Source organism: Neoarius graeffei, chromosome 10, assembly GCF_027579695.1.
Source record: "Neoarius graeffei isolate fNeoGra1 chromosome 10, fNeoGra1.pri, whole genome shotgun sequence".
Lineage (NCBI taxonomy): Eukaryota > Metazoa > Chordata > Actinopteri > Siluriformes > Ariidae > Neoarius > Neoarius graeffei.
The window spans coordinates 70,252,144-70,279,959 of NC_083578.1; the positions used below are offsets into that span (position 1 = coordinate 70,252,144).

Consider the following 27,816-nt stretch of genomic DNA (forward strand, 5'->3'; position numbering starts at 1 on the left):
TTCCCATCTTTACTTCTGAGAGCCACTGCCACTCCAAGATGCTCTTTTTATACCCAGTCATGTTAATAACCTATTGCCAATTGACCTAATGAGTTGCAATTTGGTCTTCCAGCTGTTCCTTTTTTGTACCTTTAACTTTTCCAGCCTCTTATTGCCCCTGTCTCAACTTTTTTGAGATGTGTTGCTGTCATGAAATTTCAAATGAGCCAATATTTGGCATGAAATTTCAAAATGTCTCACTTTCGACATTTGATATGTTGTCTATGTTCTATTGTGAATACAATATCAGTTTTTGAGATTTGTAAATTATTGCATTCCATTTTTATTTACAATTTGTACTTTGTCCCAACTTTTTTGGAATCGAGGTTGTAAATCATTAATAGTCTGACATTTCAAAACATAGTTTTAATGTAAAGGAGTGGTTATGACTGAAACAGCATGTGCCATACAACTAGCTTAGAGATTCAGCTCACATTTATTATGTCACCAGTCACATAAATGGGTTCAATAATATTCATTCATATTTATTGTGGCTGTGTAGAGAATGAAATTGTTGTCACAGAGTCACAGGCTCCTCTTGAACTCCCCCAGGAAAATGTATTTAAATATATTCTGCATATGCTCATATTTTACTGAACATATTGAGATTTAGTGAGTATTTAGGTATCAGTGCATTTTAAAATTACAACCCAGGGACCTAGTTTATCAACACTGCAAATGATACATGTAAATTGCACTCAGATTGTTTTTGCCTTGATTTGCTTTGTCTAATATATTTGTTAGCTTATGATTATGCACAAATCCTATAAAATGCTACCAGAGTCATTTGATGTTTCTCACAGTCAGGGACTCTTCCTTGGTAGGACAGGTCCTTCCACACCAGGTCCTTCAGGTGTGCATCACTGAAAAGGTTCCACCTTGATTGTGCACATACGGTAGGATTGTGGGTCCTTTAAGAATGCCAATGCATGCATCCTTGAATATTCTCTGAATGGAGGACTCAGTCCTTGGTAGAATTCAAAGGTTTCTAGACATCAGACAGAACAGTTTATCGATGATGTGGCATCCTTGCGTTGAAGCCGTTAAGGATCATTCCTTGACACTGAGAAACTCCCACTGTTTTAATGAATGCAGCCTCACTTTCTTGTAGGATGTTATTATAACACACAGCAGCCATGAACAACTGGTATTTATTAGACCTCATGGTGGCACGGTGGTGTAGTGGTTAGCACTGTTGCCTCACAGCAAGAAGGTTCTGGGTTCGAGCCCCGTGGCTGACAAGTGCCTTTCTGTGTGGAGTTTGCATGTTCTCCCCATGTCTGTGTGGGTTTCCTCCAGGTGCGCCGGTTTCCCCAACAGTCCAAAGACATGCAGGTTAGGCTCATTGGTGGCTCTAAATTGACCGTAGGTGTGAATGTGAGTGTGAATGGTTGTTTGTCTCTATGTGTCAGCCCTGCGATGACCTGGTGACTTGTCCAGGGTGTACCCCGCCTCTCGCCCGTAGTCAGCTGGGATAGGCTCTATCTTGCCCATGACCCTGTACAGGATAAGTGGCTACAGATAATGAATGGATGGATGGATGGATGGATTAGGCCTCATTGTTCATCTCATATGCATGATATATGTGGATTCATTACATGAGTGTACAAAGTTCATGTGCACATGTCATGAATCCCAGTTTATCGTACATATTAGACTGTCCAAATTTTATGCATAAGAAATCAGTTGCAATGTTTTTACGCAATGGTAATGAAAGACAGTTGATCTATTTCCATTATGAATAAACCTCCCTTCTCATGTTGGTATAGGCTGAGTAAAATGAATATGTCCCCTGCTCCCACTGTAATCAAATAGAGCACAGCGATCATAGGCTGGAGATCAAAGCAGCCAAAATCTTTTTTTATGTCTTTTTTGCTTGTTGTTGTTGTTATTCTTGTTGTTATATATATACCAGTATAAAATATTAGGTCAAATAATTTAGTGTTTGAGCCCTGTGATGACCTGGCAATTTGTCCAGGGTGTACCCCGCCTTTCGCCCATAGTCAGCTGGGATAGGCTCCAGCTTGCCTGCGACCCTGTAGAACAGGATAAAGCGGCTAGAGATAATGAGATGAGATGAGTACCCTGCCTCTCACCTATAGTTAGCTGGGATAGGCTCCAGCTTGCCCGTGACCCTGCACAGGATAAACGGTTACACATAATGGATGGATGGATGGAATTTAGTGTTTGTGTCAAAAAACATGGGTGAAGTAATTTCTATCAGCAGCAATATAGTGCTATAATGCAGAGAATGGACAATATCTGGAATAAAGAAACATTTTCGGGTAAGAGATCAATTTTATAAATATAAAACATTTGTTGCTACTGTTACGCTATTACTCTGTCAAAAACATGATCCGTTTGCTCTATTATTATTATTATTATTATTATTAGTAGTAGTAGTAGTAGAAGTAGAAATATGCAGCTGATTATCGGAAATCGTGCTCACTGATTGGTCAAGAAATCTGGACTATTTCTCGATAATCACCTCGAGCGACTCGGCAAAATGGCTGGCAATTGCTTTGTCACCGTAAGTGAGGAAGAATTGCAAATTATGAAAGAAAATGCTGTTCCTAAAAGCACTAAAGATGCTACAAAGTTTGATCTAAAACTATTCAAAGGTAAGGTGGAATTGTGATTTATTTTATCGATTTAAAAACAAAGTATTTTATGTGACTCAGCACAGATAAGTGACATAAGTCTGAGCCACTCCTTTATTACATTTGCATGCTGCTTTTGAAGTGTGAAATAAATTATTTTTTAAAATGATCACCTGTGTATTTATATTTAAACAGTCATCTGCCTCAGTGGATAATACCTTGACTTCATCTCGGTTATTAGTCATCAATACGAGTGGTTAGTCGATAACAAATTGTCTCTCCATCTAGGTAAAACAGAATCAATCCTTTTTGGCTCAAAACCAAAAATCAATAAAATTCAAAATTTAAACATACAATGTAACAGTAAACAAATTATTCCAAAACTCAAAATAAAATATCTTGGAGCAATCATTGATAATTACATTTCTGGCGAAGATATGGCCCAATCAGTTATTCAAAAGGTCAGCTCCAGGACCATATATCTGGCTCGTAAATCAAAATACCTGGATGGCGAGACGATGAAGTTATTGGCTACCGCTCTGGCTCAGTGTCACTTCGACTATTCGTGTTCTTCTTGGTACAGTGGTCTTACTAAAAAAACTAAGCACAAACTTCAACCGTGTCAAAATAAGTTAATTCGTGTTGTATTAAAACTCCATCCTCGTACCCACATTACCCCTGCCCACTTTATTCAACTTAATTGGTTACCAATAGAAAAACGTGTTGTCCAACTAAAGCTAAATCATCTCATCTCATTATCTCTAGCCGCTTTATCCTTCTACAGGGTCGCAGGCAAGCTGGAGCCAATCCCAGCTGACTACGGGCGAAAGGTGGGGTACACCCTGGACAAGTCGCCAGGTCATCACAGGGCTGACACATAGACACAGACAACCATTCACACTCACATTCACACCTACGGTCAATTTAGAGTCACCAGTTAACCTAACCTGCATGTCTTTGGACTGTGGGGGAAACCGGAGCACCCGGAGGAAACCCACGCGGACACGGGGAGAACATGCAAACTCCACACAGAAAGGCCCTCGCCGGCCCCGGGGCTCAAACCCAGGACCTTCTTGCTGTGAGGCAACAGCGCTAACCACTACACCACCGTGCCGCCCCAAGCTAAATCATGTTCATCAAATTGTAAATAACACCTCCCCTTCTTATCTCTCTTTGTTTTGTACCACTGTCAGCCAAGTCCACAACATCCGAACTCGAGCAAGTGTCGGGTCACTGGCCTTACCCAGATTTAAGACCACACTGGGTAAGAGCACATTCAGGTACACGGGAGCTGCAGACTGGAACAGCCTACCCACAAGTGTTCACACGCTCACCAATAAACAAACGTTTAAGAAACAAGTTAAAAGGTTTTTATTAGAATCATTAAAAATGGACTCTCCCATGTACTTTTAATATGTTTGTAAATTGTCATTCAATTTCTGTGTAATAATAAGTCTGTGATAACAATTGTGATATTTTGTGATATATAAAACTTGTGATAGTTATATTTCTTAAATTTATTTACTATTAATATTATTAATGTTATTTTTATACACTTTGTTTATTTACACATTTTTTGTAATTTTTGTCCTCTATCAAATTGTCACCATTTTGTAATTTTTTATGAGGACCACAATGGAAATAAGCCATTTTATTAGACTTTTTTGTGTCATCCTCGGTTTTTTACGTCTTTATAATAATTAAATGTGTATTTTATTGTAAATGTACATGTGGAAAACCTAAATAAAATCAAATCAATATTCACTTCACCTTTGGCAAATATCCATCCATCCATTATCTGTAGCAGCTTGTCCTGTCCTACAGGGTCACAGTCAAGCTGGAGCCTATCCCAGCTGACTATGGATGAGAGGCGGGGTACACCCTGGACAAGTCACCAGGTCATCACAGGGTTGACACATAGACACAGACAACCATTCACACCTACTGTATGGTCAATTTAGAGCCACCAATTAGCCTAACGTGCATGTCTTTGGGGGAAACTGGAGCACACACATGCAGAACATGCAAATTCCACACAGAAAGGCACTCGCCAGCCACTGGGCTCGAACCCAAGACCTTCTTGCTGTGAGGCAACAGTGCTAACCACTACACCACCGTGCCGCCCCTCCTTTGGCGAATAATTGTTTTTTATTATTATTATTAAATTCCCAGAGCTAGAAGAAGAATTTATTACCAAACCTGTGCACTTGCAAGTCATTAATACATTTGTAACCAAATAAATAAATACAACAAACAAACAGATAGACATGCAAACAGACATTGTACTGTTTTTGATTGGACTTTGCTTTACCAGAAATATTGCATCAAAAATTATTTTATTGAAGGTCTTAGAATGCATAAGATGATGTGTTTACTGCTTGAGTGCCATTACAAACAAAGACAGCCAGCAGTGATCTTCTGGCAAAGTCCAAATTTCTGATTAAAACCTCAGTGTGACTGCTGTTACACTCATATAAAAGCTCCCAATCATATATTTAATATTATATATTTTAAGTGTTTGAGCACATTGCTTTAAGCAGCTGCATTAAGAAGTAAAACTTTGGTTTTGGTCTGATATTTGGATTTGAGATGTTATTATGCATGGTAAGTGCCATTTGAGTAGGAGCACTGTATATAGATAGAGTTCTTAATTTCTCAAGAAATTTCTCAGTAATTTCATTTTGAATGTACCTGGTAATTAGGCAATAAGATGAATTAGGTAGGCGTCACGGTGGTGTAGTGGTTAGCACTGTCGCCTCACAGCAAGAAGGTCCGGGTCCGAGCCCCGTGGCCGGCGAGGACCTTTCTGTGCGGAGTTTGCATGTTCTCCCCGTGTCCGTGTGGGTTTCCTCCGGGTGCTCCGGTTTCCCCCACAGTCCAAAGACATGCAGGTTAGGTTAACTGGTGACTCTAAATTGACCGTAGGTGTGAATGTGAGTGTGAATGGTTGTCTGTGTCTATGTGTCAGCCCTGTGATGACCTGGTGACTTGTCCAGGGTGTACCCCGCCTTTCGCCCATAGTCAGCTGGGATAGGCTCCAGCTTGCCTGCGACCCTGTAGAAGGATAAAGCGGCTAGAGATAATGAGATGAGATGAATTAGGTATGTCGTTCTCTGTTTTAGACATTCACCAAACCTGATCAATGTGCTCAGAGTCATTTTTTGTATTCTAACAATAAGGTTATGTATAATTAAGTTGTGTATGTATTAAGTATTAAGTTATAGATGTAATTTTTTAGCCCAGTTCCAAACTACAGTGATGACAATTGTAACAATATGGTTCCTTAATTAATGCTTAAGAACTTACTGACTTAGCAGTAAGTAATCAAATGTTACCATAGTGGTTTCTCAATAATTACTAATCACGATTATAACTACTACTATCTTAACTAAAGTGGAACAATATTGTAAGAAATATTAAATTATTATATCCCTCATCAAAAAATTCCTGTGCAGGTATTAGCCAACGATGGCTCACGTGAAATAAAATAGTTCCACTATTGATGAAGCAATGTATCTCGTGAGGTCAAAAATAAAATAAAAAATGGATATGGTGTGAGTCAGTCATGGTATATCCTGGATATACCATGAACTGATGTCACAATTTCAAGCTATACGGCAGACTCGAGTCCCAGCTGTGGCTCCGCAAGCATTTCTGTGTGTGTAGATCTACATATCATGATCATGCCTAGCAAGGCAGGTGATAGCATGGTACATTGCACATGCGCAGGTCGAAGGTCGCTCCGATGTAAACAAACATGGCTGCCTCCAGTGAGTTTATGCTGAGATTCAATCTTAACACTTTTAGTTTGGAGTTTTTTGATGAGGGATATAAATCAAATACACCATGCACTGAGAGGCACCAGTAATTATAGATTCTCTTCGATGATTGGCATAATACTATTTTCTTCGGGACCATGCCTCTCAGAAAATAGTACTATTCCAGCCACCTCAGAGAATCCATAATTTCAACCGGAGCCTCTCAGTGCATGGTATATTTGATTACTATGCTGACAAAACTATAATGGCTTATCCAATTTTGAACCATTGTGTTATCTACATGGATCACTGCCCTTATTTTTCCATTGCTGAATGATTAATTACTGATACATCATACTTGGTGTTGTTTTAACATGGGGTGGTGGCCTGTGAAAACCGGTCACAAGGTCAAACTTTGACATTTTCCATGTAATATAGTTCTAAAAACCTGAAAAGGGAGAAAATCACATTTAAAGATTTCATTCCAGTTTCACTGAGAGACACTTTGTCTCTGTCTATATTTATAACCTAATTTACATATGGAAAAACAACATTACTGCCATATTTCAATTTATTTTAAAGTTTACAATGATAAATTAGTTGTCACTTTGATTATCAGCATCATTTACATCAGTCTCGGTTTCATTACCTGAGGTAAAAATGTCTCACGACATTTGATTAACCAGAGCCTCGTCTCCATTTCTTCACTCAATTGATCTCTGTCTGTGCGAACATTGGACGGGAAATAATTCCTGATTTATTCACCCACTTCTCTACTGCTGTCTAAATTTCTTATAATTGTGTTTTTATTAAGTTGTTTAAAAATGTTTGCTTTCATCTGTATAGAATTTGTACAGAGTCTTAACTGTCCTGATGATGATGTAATGTGCAGGAGAAACATTTAGACACCCAGTATCTGATTTAAATGAATTAATTCAGTTTCACTGCATTGTGTAAGCATCCAAAACCCTGATCAAATCACAGGAAAAGCACACTTATCAAGAAAGATTTTAGAAATAATCTCAGTGAAAATGTTTCCATTTTGTTTTTGTGAAATATACTGTATGTTTTCTCATATATATCCCTCACAAAAAATCCAGTGCAGGGATTGGTCAAGGATGGCTCACGTGACATAAAATAGTTATATTACATTATATTACATGGTATTTAGCAGACACTCTTATCCAGAGTGATGTACAATGAGTGCAAACATCAGGTACACAAAATGCTGAACTTCTAGACAAGAAAGTTCTAGTGCCAACTGAAAAAGTGGCAGCAGTACCTAGCAATATGCTGTTGAAAGACCAATATTCAAACAGCCAAGGAAACAAACCAAACATATGAAGTACAACTAATCGAACTCAAAACAGCTAACCCCAGGCTAGACCATACACAGCCGGGGTTGGTCTAAACCAAAACGCAGTTACACAGTGGGCAGGGAAGAAGGGGAGAGGTGCAGCCTGAATAGGTGAGTCTTCAGTCTGTGCTTGAAGGTGAGCAGGGAGTCGGCAGTTCTGACTTCAATGGGAAGGTCATTCCATCAATGGGGAACCAGGACAGACAGCAGTCTTGAGCGGGCTGGGCAGGACCAGAGAGGAGAAGGGGCCAGGTGACCAGTAGTAGCAGAGCATAAGGACCTGGCTGGTGTGTAGGGGCGGGTCAGACTCTGGAGGTATGCTGAACCTAACCCCTTGAGAGCCTGGTAAGCTAGCACCAATGTCTTAAATTTGATGCGAGCTGCGATAGGTAGCCAGTGCAGGTCGGCAAGCAGAGGGGCGACATGGGAAGAATGAGGGAGGTTGTAGACCAAGCGAGCTGCAGCACTCTGGATGAGCAGAAGCTGGAAGGCCAGCAAGGGCAGAGTTGCAGAAGTCCAAGCGGGAGAGAATCAGTGCCTGGACCAGGAGCTGAGTAGAATAGGTAGTAAGAAAAAAGTGGGTCCTTCGGCTGTTGTTCCACCATTGATTACGCAGTGTATCTTGTGATGTAAAAAAAAATGGATATGGTGTGAGTCAGTCATGGCATATCATGGATATACCATGAACTGGCGTCACAATTTCAAGCTATACAGCTGATTCAAGTCACATCTGTGGCTCCGCAAGCATTTCTGTGTGTAGATCTACGTATTATGATCATGCCTAGCGAGGCAGGCTATAGCATGGTACATTGCGCATATGCAGGAAGAAGGTCACACAGATGTAAACAACAAACTTAGCTTCCTCCAGTGAGTTTATGTTGAGATTCAATCTTAACACTTTTAGTGTGGAATTTTTTGATGAGGGATATAAATCAAATATACCATGCACTGAGAGGCACCGGTAATTATGGATTCTCTTTGGTGACTGGCATCATACCATTTTCTTCAGGGCTGCATGCCTCAGAAAATAGTATTATGCCAGTCACCTCAGAGTATCATAGGTTTTACACCAGATGCCCTTCCTGACGCGGCCCTTCCCAATCTATCCAGGCTGAATAGGGATATTTACTGTATTTTTATTATTTACTCTTTACTGTTTGAGCTCAAACACATTAAGAAGGCAAGAAATTGCATGAATTAACTTTTGACGAGACACGCCTGTTAACTGAAAAGCATTTCAGGTGACTCCCTCATGAAGCTGGTTAAGATATTGCCAATAGTGTACAAAGCGTTATCAAGGTAAACAGTGGATACTTTGAAGAATCTAAAATATGAAACATATTTTGTTTTTTAACACTTTTTTGTTTACCACATAATTCCATATATGTTTGAGATGTTATTTCATAGTTTTGACATCTTCAGTATTGTTCTGCAATGTAGAAAATAGTTACAGTATAGACAAATCTGAATCTGAATTAAAGACTTTTTACTTCAATGAACACTTGTATTCCTTCTTTACTGCTTTATTTGTTGTTGTTGTTGTTGTTGTTTCCCTCCCTCCCACCTCCTCCTATGTAAAACGACCTTGGGATTGTGAAAAGCACTAAAAAAAAGAATTAAACTCGTTATTATTATTATTAAAGCCTATGAATGAGTAGGTTTGTCCAAACTTTTGACTGGAACTGTATATAGTTGATATGTCAAAATATCATATTGACAGAAAGCCCCAAACTTGTTCAAAACCAGATTCTTGTTTGTTCTTGTCTTTTTTTGTTTGTTTTTGAGAATCCAGCTCCATCACCTGCTCAAAGTGAATGATGTGGTGATTTCAGAAGGAACATACAAGTTCAGCAAAATAGCACTTACAGCATATGACTTTCTATTCTGCGAGAAAGATAATGTGTGTTGTCTTTCGAGCTCATATTAAAAGCTACTTTTATCACATTAGCGCATCCAGACTTTGATCCTGCAGTTCTTAATAGCTTAATCATGACTTCTTTCAAGTCTTCGTTTTATCATCTCCTCTGTTGCTCTTTGATGATAATCAGAAGGAATCTTTACTTAAAGACTAGCTTGTTAAAAAATGTCGATGATAATGTTTTATTAATGCATGTGCACCAGTATATTAAGATATCCCTTTAATCCAGTAGAGCAAGATGTAACATTTGCACATTGCAATATTATCAGCTTCCCATTCCAAAATGATCATCATTCTACCCCCCCCCCCCCCCCCCAAAAACCCAAAACAATCTATGACGTGCCTATGAAGAAGGAGCACCATGTGTGTATCAGCCAGTCACAGCCACCACAGAATGAAATTCATGACATCCAGCTAAGTAAGATTATTACTGTGCTACAGGCTGAAACTTGCATCATGATGTCAATTTAGCAACCTGGCAGATTTCTTTTGACGTAATGCCAGAGTGCACTTGTGTATGTGGTGTGTGTCTGTGTGTCAGTATGTGGGTTGTGTGATATGTGTATCTGTGTGTATGATCAGTATTCTGGTTGAGGAGGTTCTGTCTGTGTCTGCATCTGTGTCTGAGGGCTGCCATGTCACTTCTCAGTGAGACAACTCTGACAGGCCACATGAGATCTTTCCTGTGAGTCAGCCCACACCCTCATCTCTCTCCACCTCTCTCCTCTCCGTCACCCTCTTACATGCAGCCATGAACTGCCAGTCAAAATGCCACCGCTCTGAGAAATAAGTGACGATACAGGGTTTTTTTCATAGATCATATGACAGACAGACAATAAAGGCATGGTAGAGACAATAGAATATGAATAGAGAGATATATGTCAGGCTCAAAGCCTTCATCACTGACCTTTCAGAGACTGAAAGAGAAAGGGAAAGTGAAAGAAAGAGACGGAAAGTACTGTAAATGGATTTTAAAGTGCAGTGAAAGGAGGTCAGGTAATGTTAATTGACAATGACAAGGAAATTGTTTCTTAATGAGGCTTCTTTTGCAGCTCTCAGGAGGTGATATGACATTGTTCAGTCAATCACTAGTCCAGAGTGACTGGGATTTTTAATAATTTTGTCTGGCAAATATAAGACATTTGGGTTTGCAGAATCATTTTCTTTCATATTCCATGGCCCATATTTCCCTTTTATCGAAATGACAAGCCTAAAGACTTCCTGTGCAGTGATGAATTTCTATGGAGAACACAGCAGATGTACTACAGTAATCATCCTGCGGCCCTTTCACTGCCAGGATTGGGTTATAAAGTGTGTGGGATGCTGCCTCAATAATTGAGTAATCAAACTGATGATAAACAAGTGTCAAAGGTTAGGACTGTCCTTCCAAGCAAAGCAATTCTCCCTTTTTTAAAGCTATTAACCAGGAAATTTTGAAATTACAGGCCTATGAAATGTCACCATTGGACATTAATACAAGATGGTCTAGACGAAAAAAATTAAGCAGACTTTAGCTTAAAAAAACACATGTTAAATTTGAAACATCAGTCCATTGGGCCATTTCTCCAGGTACGGCCATACTGGATTCGCCAGATATATTGATGTATTAGGAGACGAAAATGAGGGTGGTGCTGCGTGACATAGGATTCCACACATCCTCTTCATTCCATCCTAGCTCCAAGACGTTTGGCCGAGTGGCTTCATCAAGTAAAGCGAGAAAACTTTACTCCTGGAAAAAGCAACAAATTGTGCAGTGAGCATTTTACAGAAGATTGTTTGAAAAAAATTACTGGGAAGAAGCGAAACACGAGGCAGAAACAATAAGTGAAGCCAGATGCGATCCCGACTTTGTTTCACCACATAATACCGACAGCCCGACAGTATACCATGTCACACATCAAATGGATGGAAGATAAGCAGATAAATATATATTTTTAATAAACAGGCAATAAATTAGCCACTGTTTTACTTTGATTCCTTTTTTAATACTGCATTGCCATCATTTTTGTGGAGAAATGCAAACAAATGACCGACGAGTCAGGCTAGACCATAATATTATACTAAGAAGAAGCTTTTATTTGGCACATACACACTCAAATTCGTCCTCTGTATTTAACCCATCTGAAGCAGTGAACACACACATGCACACACACAAGTGAGCAATCAGCGCACACACATACCCAGAGCAGTGGGCAGCTATGCTACAGCGCCCAGGGAGCAGTTGGGGGTTAGGTGCCTCGCTCAAGGGCAGTTTAGCCCAAGGCCGCCCCACGTTAACCTAACCTGCATGTCTTTGGACTGTGGGGGAAACTGGAGCACCCGGAGGAAACCCACACAGACACGGGGAGAACATGCAAACTCCACACAGAAAGGCCTCCATCAGCCACTGGGCTCGAACCCAGAACCTTCTTGCTGTGAGGCAACAGTGCTAACCACTACACCACCGTGCCACCCATAGTCTAGTTGTCACAACAAAAGGACTCTGGACAATATGCGCTACAAACTGACTTACGCGCTGCAAGTGACACACACACCTGCACAGGATTATGGCACAATCAGCGTACCTATATAAGGACTCAGAATGCAGATTTACTTTGCACAGTATTATGTTGTTGAGACACATTACCGAGCCTTGCTTCCTGACTGATTTCCTGGTTTCTGATTCCTGTTTCCTGTTCTTTGTTATTGATCCTGCTTCTGTCTATGATATTCTGTTTGTGCCTCACGCGGCCTTTTGCCTGTTTTACCATTCACAATATACATTGTATATGCCTGCCGATTTGGACTGTTTGCCTGTTTGCACTTTTCTTTATAATAAAGATCTTCTGCACTTACATCTGTCTCCAACCATCCCTGACAAAATACTTCGCCCCGCTGACACTAGTATAACATGCACTTGTACACCTCTGCTGTGCTCATGGAAAATGACATCACGCATGATGGGGTTATGGCGGCCTCCCTGACAAAAAATAGTCCCAGTTATTTTCATCACTTTAGTGGTTATATCGTTAAGAACAAATTCAACATGTAGCTTTTTTATAAAGGACAGAGATAAAGACCATTTTCTTGAACATACAGACTAGTAGTGTGGGTGGGATTGTATTTTAAATACCACTCCCAACAACTCTTACTCTTAGTAAGTTCTCACAGCTAGTTTTCTTTGTACCAGCCTGTGATAGAAGCAAATAAGTAACATCGATAGCTCAGCTACTGTACGTCCAAATCTCCAGCCACAGTCATCTTTATTGTCAATGTCTGACTCATCTGTTTTTTGTTTGTTTGTTTGTTTGTTTATTTGCTTGTTTTGTTAGCTCTTTGTTGGAGGAGGTTATATTTTCTCCTCCGTTTGTTTGTATGTTCCTCAAAATATAGTAAATGGATTTGGATCAAATTTTGAGGAAATGTGAGCCATGGGCCAAGGAATAATTGATTAAATTTTGGTGCAAATCCAGATATACATGTAAACTTAGTAAACATCTGGATATTCTAATATGTAGCTTAGCAGAGGTATTCACTCTAACGAGTTCCCTTCTAGTTTTGTTTTTCAAATTTTATGGATTTGATCTCAATTGCCAAACTTATGTCTCTGGGAAATCCATCCATCCATTATCTGTAACCGCTTATCCTGTGCAGGGTCAAGGGGAAGCTGGAGCCTATCCCAGCTGACTATGGGCAAGAGGTGGGGTACACCCTGGACAAGTCACCAGATCATCACAGGGCTAACACAGAGACAAACAACCATTCACACTCACACCTACAGTCAATTTAGAGCCACCAATTAGCCTAACCTGCATGTCTTTGGACTGTGGAGGAAACAAGAGCACCCAAGGAAACCCACGCAGACACGGGGAGAACATGCACCCAACCTCCACACAGAAAGGCCCCCGTCGGCCACTGGGCTTGAACCCAGAACCTTCTTGCTGTGAGGCAACAGTGCTAACCACTATACCACCATGCCACCTATGTCTGGGAAATAACTATTCTAAATGTACGTTTTTACCTCTGAACAAATTTTATGTAAACTGTCATTATTTATTAGTAATAATGTACCGTATGTTAATAATAAGTAATGATAGTGTATGTTAAAAGTGATAACTAATAATGTATTATTAATCTGTGTATGTAAACTAACTTACGCTTTAGTGAAATATAAATGCCTGCACTTAAACTAACTGACTAGAAGCAGCTATTTCAAAGCTTATCACATTGTGTCGAAATCCAAGTAGTATCTAGTGTATGCTTATCTGCAATGCATTTTTTTTCTTATCTAGCCTGAGTTGTGTTGAAAAACTGCTGATGTTATTTACTTATCAAAATTGAAAAGTACTTGAAAATGTCAGCCATTTAATTCTCCAGCTTGAAGCACTTGATAGTCACACAATAAACCCCAGATTGTGGCAATGGCTCAGGTGGTATTACAGCTTGGGTCATTGCTCCTATAGAAATTCCTTGTTATTATATATGATTCTTAGTGTCAACTACCTTCACTTGAAAATGATTAAATGGCAATCTTACAACTGCAAAAATGAACTGTCAAGGGCAGCTTACTTCCTAATTATGCCCACCAACGGAACTAAATACAAAGGGAAAATATACTTGGATTGCTGTTTAGTTGTTTTTTCTCTCTCTTGCTCCGTCCCTCTAATCACAACTGACCATTAAAAGTAATGCCTTTATGATTAGGCAATGTGCCTGAAACACACTTAGAGCAAAGAGGTGAAATTTGATTTCCTCTATCCTTCAGAAGAACATTAAAAGTCAGCGTTAATGTGCTTATATTTTCACGGGAATATAAAGGTTCCAAAATAATTTGTATGTTCTGGATTTTTAAAACTGTGCATAGAAGATGAGGATCCTCTTGAGTTTTTCTGCACATTTGGCATGAGTAAGCCTGCACATTTCATGCAGTTCCAATTCACTAATGGACTCTAGAACTGTCATATGTACTGCCATATTAACAGAAACTATTTTAATAACTATCACTTTGGGCAACATTCAGAGTTGGCCACTTAAGTCAGCCAATTTTAAAAGCGACTTTCAAAAATTTCAGAATGTCAAAACTTTTATGTGGAAAACAAACCAAAAAAAAAAATCAACCAATCAGAATACACTGACAGCAAATATAAAATTAGGACAGGCATAAAACAACAACAGAAAAAAAAGCACAACAGCAGTGTTGTAGTACTCCAGACCGGTCTCAAGACCACTTTATGAAAGTCTTGGTCTTGTCTTGGAATCGACCGCATTTTTGCTTGGTCTTGTCAGACATAGAGGACTCGGGATTTTATTTCAAGACCGGTCAAGACTGCAACTGTGGGGATTTCACTAAATTGCTTTGCACTATCTGATTTATTAGTTAACATCGTTACTGTGATTGGATGTCAATTTTCCTGCTTCGAATGTGACCAATAATGTGACTCATTGCTAATTTTATTTAATTACTAAATCCCCCCCTTCACACACACTGGTCTGGTCCTGGTCTTGACTTGGTCTCGTCCTGTCTTGGCCTTGGTCTTGATTTGATCTCAACCCCTCAAAACTTTGGTCTTGTCTTGGTCTCAATACACTTTCATCTTGGTCATGACTTGGTCTCTGTTTAGGTGGTCTTGACTACAGTACTACGCAACAGCAAAACTAAAAGGAAAACCACAACAACAAACAACAGAAACACCACAAAAATGTGAAAGCACATCAAACAATTTCAGAAATCAAAACAGAAATAATATGTCCTTTTTAAAAATCACATCAATGCTGATTGGCCATAGGGCGTGTCGATCTGAAAGCTGGAGGACTTTTACAGAAATGTACAGTTCTTTTTTTTTTCTTTGTGAATAAAAAGTAATACACATTGTCCAATCAGCAACATGCAATGTTCAGTTAGCATTCATCTTTTCTAGTTTGAGTTAATGTTGTTGTGCTTTCTGATTTGCTGGTGTGTTGTTGGATGATTAGTGTGTTTTGAACTTCTACATCACTGTAATCTCATCTCATCTCATTATCTCTAGCCGCTTTATCCTGTTCTACAGGGTCGCAGGCAAGCTGGAGCCTATCCCAGCTGACTACGGGCGAAAGGCAGGGTACACCCTGGACAAGTCGCCAAGTCATCACAGGGCTGACACATAGACACAGACAACCATTCACACTCACATTCACACCTACGGTCAATTTAGAGTCACCAGTTAACCTAACCTGCATGTCTTTGGACTGTGGGGGAAACCGGAGCACCTGGAGGAAACCCACGCGGACACGGGGAGAACATGCAAACTCTGCACAGAAAGGCCCTCGCCGGCCACGGGGCTCGAACCCAGACCTTCTTGCTGTGAGGCGACAGCGCTAACCACTACACCACCATGCCGCCTACATCACTGTAATGTCTTACGGAATTAAAAATAAAGTCAGGACTGTTATGATTATATGCAGATGAGACATTGTCAGGATTTAAATGTAATCTAGATATAAATCTTTTTTTAGAGTAGCCTAATATAGAGAGCTTGAGGTTGATAAGTCTCAGTCATAATAATAACAACATTACACCTACTGTAGTACATTAACTGAGTCTGACACCACAGTAATATATCTATCCATCCATCCATTATCCGTAACCACTTATCCTGTGCAGGGTCACGGGCAAGCTGGAGCCTATCCCAGCTGACTATGGGTGAGAGGTGGGGTACACCCTGGACAAGTTGCCAGATCATCGCAGGGCTGAGACATAGAGACAAACAACCATTCACACCTACAGTCAGTTTAGAGCCACCAATTAGCCTAACCTGCATGTCTTTGGACAAAACCAGAGCACCCAGAGGAAACCCACGCAGACACAGGGAGAACATGCGAACTCTACACAGAAAGGCCCCCCCGTCAGCCACTGGGCTCGAACCCAGAACCTTCTTGCTATGAGGCAATAGTGCTAACCACTACACCACCATGCTGCCCACATTAAGATATGGCAGGTCCAAATAAAAATGGATAGATAGATAGATAGATAGATAGATAGATAGATAGATAGATAGATAGATAGATAGATAGATAGATAGATAGAATTACACTTACATTGGATAAACTAGAAGTGCTCACAGTCAAGATCTTCCACAAAAAGGCATCACAAATATTTGTAGGGGTGAAAAATGCAGCAGTAATCAGGCAGGTTTATAAAAGATTATTTCATTTTAAAATTGGACTAGAAAAAAGCAAGTGACTAAACCAACATGGCAGCTTAACAATAAAGAAAGTAGTACTTCTTTAACTTATTTAAATGAGTTATATAGATCAATTTATCCCAACATACAGACATATTATTTTGCAAAATCTATAACATGACACAGATTGCTGTTTTAAGGAGGTAAATATGCATTACACATCACAGTTAGCTGGCTTGCTTTTTGATTTCAGAAGTTGAACATGGCATTCATGTGTTTTTCCTACTTTGTAGCTCGAATGCACATCTGTAACTGTCTGAGCAGCAGTTGGGTCTATTGATAATAGTAAGGTCTGAACACAATGTGCACAGTGATTCCCAGTATAACCCCTTTATAGATATTATGGTATAATTAAAGTCCTTTTCGTGCTAGGACCTGGTCTTCCCAGGTAGTCTCCTGTCCCAGTACTAACCAGGCTCTTGAGGCGCATTGGGAGGCCCTGATGTCCGTTTCTATAGCCCTCGGCCTCTCACCTATTGCATAGCTAGGGTTACAGTGAGGAGCCAGTCCTCTGGTAACCGTGACAGTTTGACTCCCTACTGACATCTGTATTGTGGCATGCCTTGCCAGATGGTAGTGGGTACCATTTTTATGATGGTCTTTGGTCTGATCCGACCGCAATTAGAACTCATGATCTCCTGGTCGAGAGGCAGACGTGCAGTAGTCCAGCTCGTGGTATTACGGTATAATAGTGTGGTATTATACGTGTTAAATGGATTGGAGATTGCAGTAATGCCCTTTATTCTCTTGTTCTTACTTAATAAGCTGTTTTTACTACCTCATCACCCTCTATCGTTTGTAAAGCTGAATCTGATCTGAAGCCAGAATGATCAATAGATCATGAATACATATGATTATGCAGTGCTTAGGGTTCATACTCTATGCATGCAGTATGGTTTTCAGTAAAGACTACCGCTCTGTGATACCAAAGGAAGATTTACAGTTTAAAAAAAAATAATTCTTAATAAAGAAGGGCAGGAATCTTTTATGTCTTCTGAGATTTTATCTAGCATGTTACATTATTTGATAAAAGGATGATACTACCAAGAAAAAGATCATGATTTTAATCATATAAGAGATCATGACTCCTTCCATTTTACTTTTATGGCTGTGTTAAAAGTGGTCAGGGATGAGGGATGTTAACAATGGTTGTGAAATATTACTATCATCTCACTCCTTTGTGAAATATTGAAAAATAAATCGACCATTTGCTGTCTGTTCAGAGTAAATTCTCTTTTCAGCCACACATGACTTATTAGAGTCTGACATCATGGCGGTAAAGCACATCAAGGAACTGAACTAGGAAATGGTCATTTACTCATCATAATGCCTTATATCATTTTATCAGTTCAATTTGATTCAATTCACTCCAATTCAGTGCACTTTTCAACAATAGATAATGTCTCAGAGAAGCTTTACAGAAACCCAGCTGTACAGTACCAGTCAAAAGTTTGGACACCCCTACTCATTCATAGGTTTTTCTGTATTTTGACTATTTTCTACATTGTAGAACAATACTAAAGACATCAAAACTATGAAATAACATTTGGAACATATATGGGATTAGGTAGTAAACAGAAAAGTGTTAAAAAACAAAATATGTTTCATATTTTAGATTCTTCAAAGTAGCCAGCGTTTACCTTGATGACACTTTGCACACTATAGACCCCTTTCACTGACGTCACCCGAAACCGGAAGTAAACAGACCCTGCGCCATTTTGGAAGACCAACAAACTCGTGATTAGGGGAAAATAACGGCAGCGGTATGTGAACCCACGAGAATAAAGTGGAGTGGCACACGACTTAAGCAAACAAATCTGAGCTGTTTTATTTATGATTTATTGGCCCAACAGTAGACTTGAAAGAAACCTGTGTGAGACTTGGCAAAAAACTGTGGATATAATGGATAAGTCTGTGCATGATCTGTGGGCATCTGAGGTAAGCAAACGCAAGAAATTCAGATTTAAAACATGCTAAATTGGCCCCAAGTTGATAACTGTATGAGGAGCAAGCCTCCCAGACGTCTACAATTTAATAATAATAATAATAATAATAATTTAGGATGGTTTGGGGCTTGCTCGCTGCTGCCAGGTTGGTTGTTGAGTAGCCTGACTGTTTTTTTTTTCTTGCGTGTGGTATCATTGTTGACGCGAGGTTGTTTTTTGAACATGCCAATGTGGACACGATTTCCCCTGATGAGTTATGACTTCAGACGCGATGCGTGTGTGGAGGTGTGGAGTCCGCGTGATATGTGCGTAAGATAGGCTTCTCATGTGTTTGGAGATCCGCGCTCCGAGACAAGCGCAAGCACCCCCCCCCCCCCCCCAGGGAAAAAAAGGGACACCCCCCCCCCCGAAAATATCGGCATAGTTTGAACACTGAGTGTAGGCACTGGGTGTAAACAACAAATAGTTTACAATGTCTGGGTAGCAAACAGATGGCAGAATTGGTGTCAGGTCCTCCTTATGTTTCCATTCTCCCTTGCCGCGAGTCTTATCATATGGGTCAAACCCATCAATCACAGCCAGTTTCTCCACATACCGTGCCCTTGCAGCTGGTAATGTACTCACATAACCCGAATTATCATCCATCGTGTCACTTTACTCTCGCTCGTACTTTGTTTTATATTGTGAGTGCATGTACTTGGTCTTCCAATATGGCGCCTAACAAAATCTCGTGGCGCGGTGACGTCATGTGAAAGGGGTCTATTGGCTTTATCTTAACCAGCTTCATGAGGTAGTCACCTGGAATGCTTTTCAATTAACAGATGCCTTGTCAAAAGTTAATTAGTGCAATTTCTTGCCTTATTAATGTGTTTGAGATCAAACATGAAATAGTAAATAATAAATATACAGCAAATAGCCCTGTTCCACAACTGTAGTAATCCATATTATGTCAAGAACCGCTCAACTAAGTAAAGAGAAACAAGTCCATCAACACTTTAAGACATGACGTGTTTTTAATTAATTAAAAAAAAACTGAATTAGAAGATGTGTCCAAACTTTTGACTGGTACTGTAGATTTAGATCCATAATGAGAATGCCAGTGATCAGATTGGCAATGAAAAACATTATGAGATGGCATGATGGAGAAACCTTGACAGGAACCAGACTCACACCAGACTTGCCCATTCTCTTCTGTGTGATAGCAGATAGCAGGATTATAAATCATTACAGTAAACAGATGTAAAAGAGCCAAGGGAAACAGTATTATGTGTGTTGAATGGGTGTTCATTGTGAAGATATTGTGAATAAGTGTGCTGGGATGAGTATAGGACAGTCTTTATGATTCAAAGAAGCACTCATGAAACACTCAGGGATTTAATAGAAAGATCCTATCACTTGGATTTAATTAGGAAAATAAAGGAAGCAATGAATAGTATGAACTATACTGTAAAACAGTCATTGTGACTCTTGTTTCAAGTATTTCCTCTTTATGAGAGACATCAGTGAAGCATAGCTTATACACCACAGAAGCCTAGCAGCTTTTAAAAGGGAGATAAAGTTTGCTATTGGCTAAATTGAGCATGTAAGCAGTAGAGAGCAGTGTCAGTGTCTGTACACCAAAAGTCCCTTTCTTCCTCCCCATTTCTGTCTCTCTCCCTCTTTCTCTGAAAAAGCCATGTTCCTTCCACTTTACGGAAGTGTTCATGTTGACTCTGGGAAGGGGAATTACATTAAGATGCTGTTTGTGGACTATAGTTCTGCATTCGACATAATAATTCCCTCAAAGTCTTCACAAACTTGAAGGATCTGGGACACAGCCCATTAGTGTGTCAGTGGATCTTCAAGCAGTAAGGGTGGGGAAACATGTCTCCCCCCATCACCCTCAGTACTGGAGCCCTTCAGGGCTGTGTTCTGAGCCTCCTGCTGTACTCTCTGTACACATACGACTGCGTAGTCTCATCAGACTCCACCACCATTGTCAAATTTGCTGATCACACTGTTGTGGTAGGCCTGATCTCCAATAACAATGAGGAGGCCTACCCGGAGGAGGTCAGAAACCTGGAGATCTAGTGCCAGGACAACAACCTCATCCTAAACATTAACAAGACAAAGGAGCTGATTGTAGACTTCTGCACAAAGCAGGGGAGGAACTACAAGCCCCTCTACATCAATGGGACCCCAGGGGAGAGAGTGAATAGTTTTCAGTACCTGGGTGTTCACATCATGCAAGAATTGTCATGGTCTTGCCACATTAATGTCCTGGTTAAGAATGCCCACCAGCATCTGTTTTATTTACAATGTCTCAGAGACTTCCATCTTCTACTGAGGGTGCTGAGGCACTTTTACTCCTGCACCATTGAGAACATCTTGATGGGAAATATCTCCACCTGGTTTGGGAACAGCACCAAGCAGGACAGACAGGCTCTCCAGAGAGTAGTGTGATCAGCTGAGTGCATCATCCACACAGAGTTAATGGCCTGCAATCTATCTACACCAAGCAGCACCGGAACAAAGCCAGGAAGATAATGAAGGACCTTAGGTGGGGTTTACATTAGACCGTATCAGTGGATCATCAGATTAACGTTTTTAAAACGGGTAGCGTGCACACAGCAACACCAATACACGGTTCGCGTGCACACAGCAACACCAATACACGGATACGCTTGGCTCCGCAGGCATCCTGCGCTCCAAATCACTCCGCCCTGAACAGCGTGTGCCCTCTGGAGGGTGGGCATTCCGGCCCTGCGCAGCTCACAGAGCGCGCGAGTATAGTGCACGAGCAGTGATTCGGGACTGAGCCGCTGTGTGTGTGATCTCAGTGCATATCACTTACCACTTGCAAGTGGAAGGATGGCAAGCCTAAAGACAATCATAACTACACAATGGGCAGTATTTGCATCAGTATTTGCAGTATTTTCATACTTTTATACTCTTTAATGAAAGGTGATACAAGGCGGAAGTCCGCGCCGTTTTTCAGCAGTCGTGTCACATGACCAACGCCAGCGAATCAGGAAGGTGGATGTCACAGTGACGTTGTCCAATGATGATGCCAGCTAGAGCTCAGCACAGCGTATCCGCGTATTCTCAATGTTTACACAGCACCGGACCAGACACGATCTGGATTGAATACGTGGACCCTGGCGGATTCCCGTTTCCCGGCGTTTCCAGGTGTTTTAATGTAAACGGACAGTGCATCCGCGAAGAAAATGAGACAGATACGGTCTAATGTAAACTTGGCCTTAGCCATCCCAACTATGGACTGTTCTTTTTCTTGAGGTCAGGGAAGTGCTTTAGCTGCCATAAGGCCAACATGGAGAGAATGAGGAGGAGCTTTTTCCCTCAGGCCATTCGGGCTCTTAATCAGGAAAATAAAAGACAATAACTGACAATAACTAGGTCTCGTCACCACTTCACTCTCATTCCCCGGATCTCTTACACCTCTTCATGCAATTCCATCTCACCAAAGTGCAATATATATAGAACATTTCCACTGGAATTGTACATCTCATGCAGTTTCATTCAATACAGTGCAATATATATTTCAATTGCAAGTGCATTTTCTTTAGTGCAATATACAGTACTGTGCAAAAGTCTTAGACACATGTAAAGAAATGCTGTAGACAAAAAATGGTTTAAAAAATAATGAAATGAAATGTTTCAACATTAAAAAAATACTATAAACAGAAGTAAGCCATAATAAATGAAACAAAGTCAATATTTGGTGTGAGACGACCCTTTGGTTAAAAAAAAGAAGTAATCTCAGGTACAGTGAGTGCAGTTTTATAAGGAAATGAGCTGTAGGTTTTACTAAGCATCTTGCAGAACCAGCCACAGTTCTTCTGGACACTTTGACTGTCGCACTTGCTTCTTCATTTTATAGTAAAACCCAGTAGCCTTCATTATGTTTTCTTTTTTAATCTGAAAAGTGCTGCTCAGATGCATTTTTTTTTTCTGTAGCATTTAATTTTGCTCTGGAAAACGAACATTTGGACTCTAAAATGTTTTTGTACTGACTCAATAATGTAGAAGTCATAAAACAGAAATCTATAACAAAGTTTGTATGAAAATATATGGTGCCTATGACTTTTGCACAGTACTGTATATATAATCTGCATATTCTGTGTATATTCTGCAAAGTATTCTATCATATTTTATTTTTATTCTTTATTCCATTTATTACATTCTATTTTACTCCTTTTTCCTTTTTTTAACTATCTGTATTACTTACGAAGCATTGCACTAAGCATTTCACTGTATGTTGTACTATGTATGATTGTGTATGTGACAAATAAAATTTGAATTTGAATGTGGAGGAAAGAAGCGTGGATTGTAACATCTTAGCCGTTTAGATAAATGTGAAATATATCGTTTAGTTTGGTTATGACCATAGGTCATAGGGTTAAACTTGGATTTAGGAGGTAAAAGAGCTCTACTTCTTTCATTAGTGATTGCTATATGAAGTTAACAAGATGAATATTTAACAGTTATTCCACGAAATTGAGTCGTATATGAGCTGATGGCTGAGGAGGCGCTGAGCGACGAGTAAGCTATAAGCCATGCACGACGAAATTGAGTGGAATAACTGTGTTATTCTATCCACATTCACTGGATTTTGAGAAACAGCATTTTTATTTTTTGCAAATTTGATAAATAAAAACTTTATACAGAACGTCCAACAAAATCATTTCTGCTTAGAATGTGAACAAACCAACAGGATGACAGTAGCAATTTGTGAAAAATGCTATAATAATAATTCTTGAAAGTTTAAAAAAACGATATGTTCTTACTATCAAATACTTTTATTCCATTTTTTTTTTTTTTGGGGGGTTGTTTTATATTTCGTCCTTGGTTAGTTCAGTAACACAGTCTGTCATTTTCTTCTTCTTCTTTAGGGTTTTTTGGCCATTGGCAAACCAGCTTAAAGGAGCATTACCACTACTGACTGGGCTGGAGTGTGGAATGGGAAATATTGGGGTAAAAAAAAACCCTATATTCTTTTAGCTATTTCTGTTTCTTTTAAATACTTGATAGCCAAAAGCCAAAGTCCTTCCCGCGCCGATTTCCATTGCCCTCGGCCTCTCACCTATTACATAGCTAGAGTTACAGTGGGGGGCTAGTCCTCTGGTAACCGCGAGAGTTTGACTCCCCACTCACATCTGTATTGCAGCGTGCCTTGCCAGACAGTAGTAGGTACCATTTTTGTGATGGTCTTTGGTATGACCCGACCGATCGAGAAGCAGACACGCTAACCACTAGGCCAACTCGCCGGTTAAATACTTGATAACAAAGTGATATATCTGACTTGATGCACTCTGCCATTTTGTTTTTCTCTACTCATGGTATATGAGCTGGTATTTTGGGAGTAGAGTAGCCAATCAGAGCATGCGATTGCTCATATCCAGTGAATGTGGATAGAATAAAATGAAAATATGATTAAAACAGATTTTGATACATCAGTTCCTATGTAACTACAATTGGTTGGACTTAGGTTTTGGAAATAAAATAATGTATGTAAGCTAGAATGGGTCATATGATTATAGGCAACTAATCAGTGACAGAATGGTGTGATGTAGTCACCCCAAAGTTGATTATTTTCCAATATTTGCATGCTCTGAAGTGTTTTATTCTACTTATACCAATTTGTCAACACAAAACAATGTTTTATTTAGTATAGAACAACATGCCGTACATGTCATCAGTTCATAGTTCTATTTAATGATGTAGAATGGCCACAAAACAGATCAGTCCCTTTTATCACTTATGTTTAATACACCTGTTTTGCGCACTGTCATTTTGGTGGAGGGTAGAAAACGTCAACACATGGGTGATCACAAGTAATGTTGCTCAGCTGATTAGGTGGGTGGGGACACTCACCTGGTTTGGTGTTTTGGCTTGCCGTTGGCTGGTAATATTCCGTGAAATGTGTTGATAAACGGGAGCGAGCACGCACAGAGACAAAAATCCAATTGCATGCTGGAAGAGCGACGCACATCACCGGTAAGGTGCTGGGTTTAATATTCTCTCGCTGGTTTGTTGTTAACTGCTTGATCGTCAGCTGCTGTTTTTCAACTGGTCAGAAGTTAATGACTTTGTCACTGTGGTCGCTTGGCTAGTGCGTTGTTTTAATCCTCCGATTAATGCTTAAGTTTACTTGTCTGAGATGACGGGACAAACTTTTGAATGGAAGCGCTATTGCACTTTGCTTCCTGATTCGCGTTGCATTCTGGGGGCTGTAGTCGTAGTTATTTCCAGTAGTGCATGATGGGAGATGTGGTTCACTTACTCGGCTTTGTAAATGGGTTCTTGTCTCTGCTACTTTGAACGTGAAAATTGTAGTAATGGCTCTGGTGTTGTGTATGTAACGAAATGGATTAAGTGTAATGTCTGTTGTTTGTTATACAAATTAGCTGTTGTGCATTCTAATGTTGATGTTTATGGATCTTGTTGGTAATGCTTTAAAGATTAATTATTTATACAAGCTGCAGATATTTATACAGTAATTTGCTGATGCTTTAAGGATGCATTTGTGTGTATTTATATGGATTGTTCATTTATATTATAATGACTTTCTATTTGTTATTTATATAATTATGGCATCTAATGCATAGCACAACTTCGGTGTTTTCCACAGGTTTATAACCTGCTGTCGTGTCACAAGTAAAGAGAGAAAAATAAACAAAACATTTTGGACACTGAGTTATACCCAAGTCTCGCTCTTCTAGCGCCCTCTTCGGTGGGGACAAAACCACAGAAAACCGAACAGTTATAAACCGAGGTGCCGTAAAGAAAGAAGAGGAAGACAAAAAGTCAAATATCCCTCTAAATAAACTTCACCTCAACAAACATTAAAATCATCAAACAAAAGGAAAATGGATTCCGCTGAAATAACAGAACTAAAAGGGAAACGATCCTCTGCTCAAGCAGCATTCACCAGACGCGCTAATAAGCTTTCTCTCACTGCGACCATCATGGAAAAGGGAGCAATTATTGATGAGATGCGTGCACTCAGTGCTGATTTCAACAGGATGCACGACACTGCACTAGCTTTCTTGGAGGCCGTGGAAGATGTGGAGGGCAGTGAAGAGGAGGCGAGGAGGACAAAAACAAAAGTTGAGCAGTGTGTCTCTGTCTATGGTGACTCAATGCAGCTGGCCAGGGATATCATGTACGACAAGTTTGCAAAGTCCGAAATTCAGCTCCACATAGAAGGAACCGAGGAGACATGCAAAGAAGTGGAACATGCTAATATTGCAGAGATGCTAGAGCATGAATTTGACGCCTTGCGTGATGGCCTTCTCGAAGGAATCCATGAATTGGAGCAGAAAGTCCTAACCTGGGAACGGCTCGTCTCTGACAAAGTGACTCCCCACAAGCAGACAATCTTCAAACTCAAAAGCAGAGCACGGGAGTGGGAGCTGAATTGGAAAAAACTTAGCCGCAAGCCCAAATCGGAGCCCCCGCCATCGCCTAGCATGCCGACCATCTCCAAGCCACAAATCAGCCTCGAACGAACCCGGCTGCCTGTCTTCTCAGGAGATATGACGGATTATTATCGTTGGAAGGCCGAGTGGGCAGAGCTGGAACAGCTAGGAAATCCAATGAGAACGGCTGGAGTAACACGGTTCCACCTGCTGGCAAGTCTGAGTGAAAGAGTCAAAAAGGACTTGGTTCTGTCCAGCTGTTCAAGCCCTGAAGAGATGTTCAAGCGCCTTGACAATCGTTTCGGAAATAAGGCAAGAATTGTCCTTAAAATTGTTGAGGATATTGAAAGCCTACCCCCCGTGAAGGGAAATGATCCCCGGAAGGCGATTGAACTGATCCAGGCCGTGGAGAGGGCCTTGAGCAACCTGGTCATACTTGGAGAGGAGGACATCTTGAAGAACAGGCTTGTCGCGCAGTCACTGGAACGGAAGCTACCCAGCTCACTCAAAGAAAAGTGGATCGAGTATAAGGCGGAGCCCTTGCATGGATTCACCCCCCAAACTCACTTTGACTGTCTGCTGCTGTACCTCCAGAAACAGGAGGCGGTACTGGAGGAGCTCGACCAGCTTGATGAGAGCCTGAGAGAAGGAACCCCCCCGGCAAAATCATATGTGGACAAATCTGCCAAAAAGGCTTTCTCCAAAGCCACCTCTGGCCAGAAGGGGTACCAGCCGCAAGCGTGCACGGCCTGCTCTGATTCATCCCACGCAGGTAGGCTCTTTGCATGCACCGCGTTCCGAGAAATGGATCTGCCGAGCAAGAAAAGCCATCTTAATGCAAACAAGCTGTGCTCTCAGTGTCTTGGACTCCACTCTCAACCTGTCTGCGGCAACAAAAAATTTGTCTGCACAAAGGCAGACTGTAGAGCTGAAGAGCCCCACCATTATCTGTTGTGCTCCAGATCAGTGCCCCTGGAAAGTGCCAGGAAAAAATCAAATGGCAAAGGCCTTGGCCTGACCAGCCACCAGGAGGAGCTATTGGCAAAAGTTACCCCTGAGCTCAGGGAGGAATTCCGGAAGGCCTTCTCAAATAAGACTACCTCTGCCATAACCTGCTCTGCTGGGAAAGCGCCCTTAGAGCATCCAGTGGTGATGATGCTCCTGGAAGTCACGACCAACTCCGGTCAGCTTATCGGGGCATTGCTAGATCTTGCCTCCGACACCAACTATATCACTCATTGTGCCGCCCAAAGGCTTGGGTTGAGTGGTGAGAGCATTCGCCTAATAGTGCATGGTGTCGGAGGCATGACCAAAACGGTCAAAACCAGCAGATATTCCCTTCGGCTGCGAGTGAAGACTGCTAAAGGCACAGTAGCTGAACACAGGCTACTCTGTTATGGGCTAGAGAGCATTGCCGAGGTTAGCCACCCAGTCACCCCAGCACAACTCCAGAAAATCTTCCCTGGTGTTGCTGCGGCAGATCTTGCTCGGCCTGAGACCATTGACCTCCTAATCAGCCACAGGGAGGGTCGTCTGGTTCCTCAACCGTTAAAGAGGGAGGGTGATCTTGTCCTTTGG

General features: G+C 40.7%; 1 protein-coding gene across 3 annotated transcripts in view; it reads right to left on the bottom strand.

Moving 5' to 3' along the window:
* Window positions 1-25,121, bottom strand: part of LOC132893260 (uncharacterized) — a 53,877-nt gene extending 28,756 nt beyond the window's left edge. For all 3 annotated transcript variants that reach the window (XR_009655539.1, XM_060932190.1, XM_060932189.1), the window contains exon 1: window positions 24,692-25,121. Coding sequence is in view for 2 of the 3 variants with exons in the window: in XM_060932190.1 (XP_060788173.1) it covers window positions 24,692-24,809 (118 nt within the window). In the remaining variant the exon portion in view is untranslated. The remainder of the gene's footprint in view (window positions 1-24,691) is intronic.
* Window positions 25,122-27,816: the final 2,695 nt, after the last annotated feature.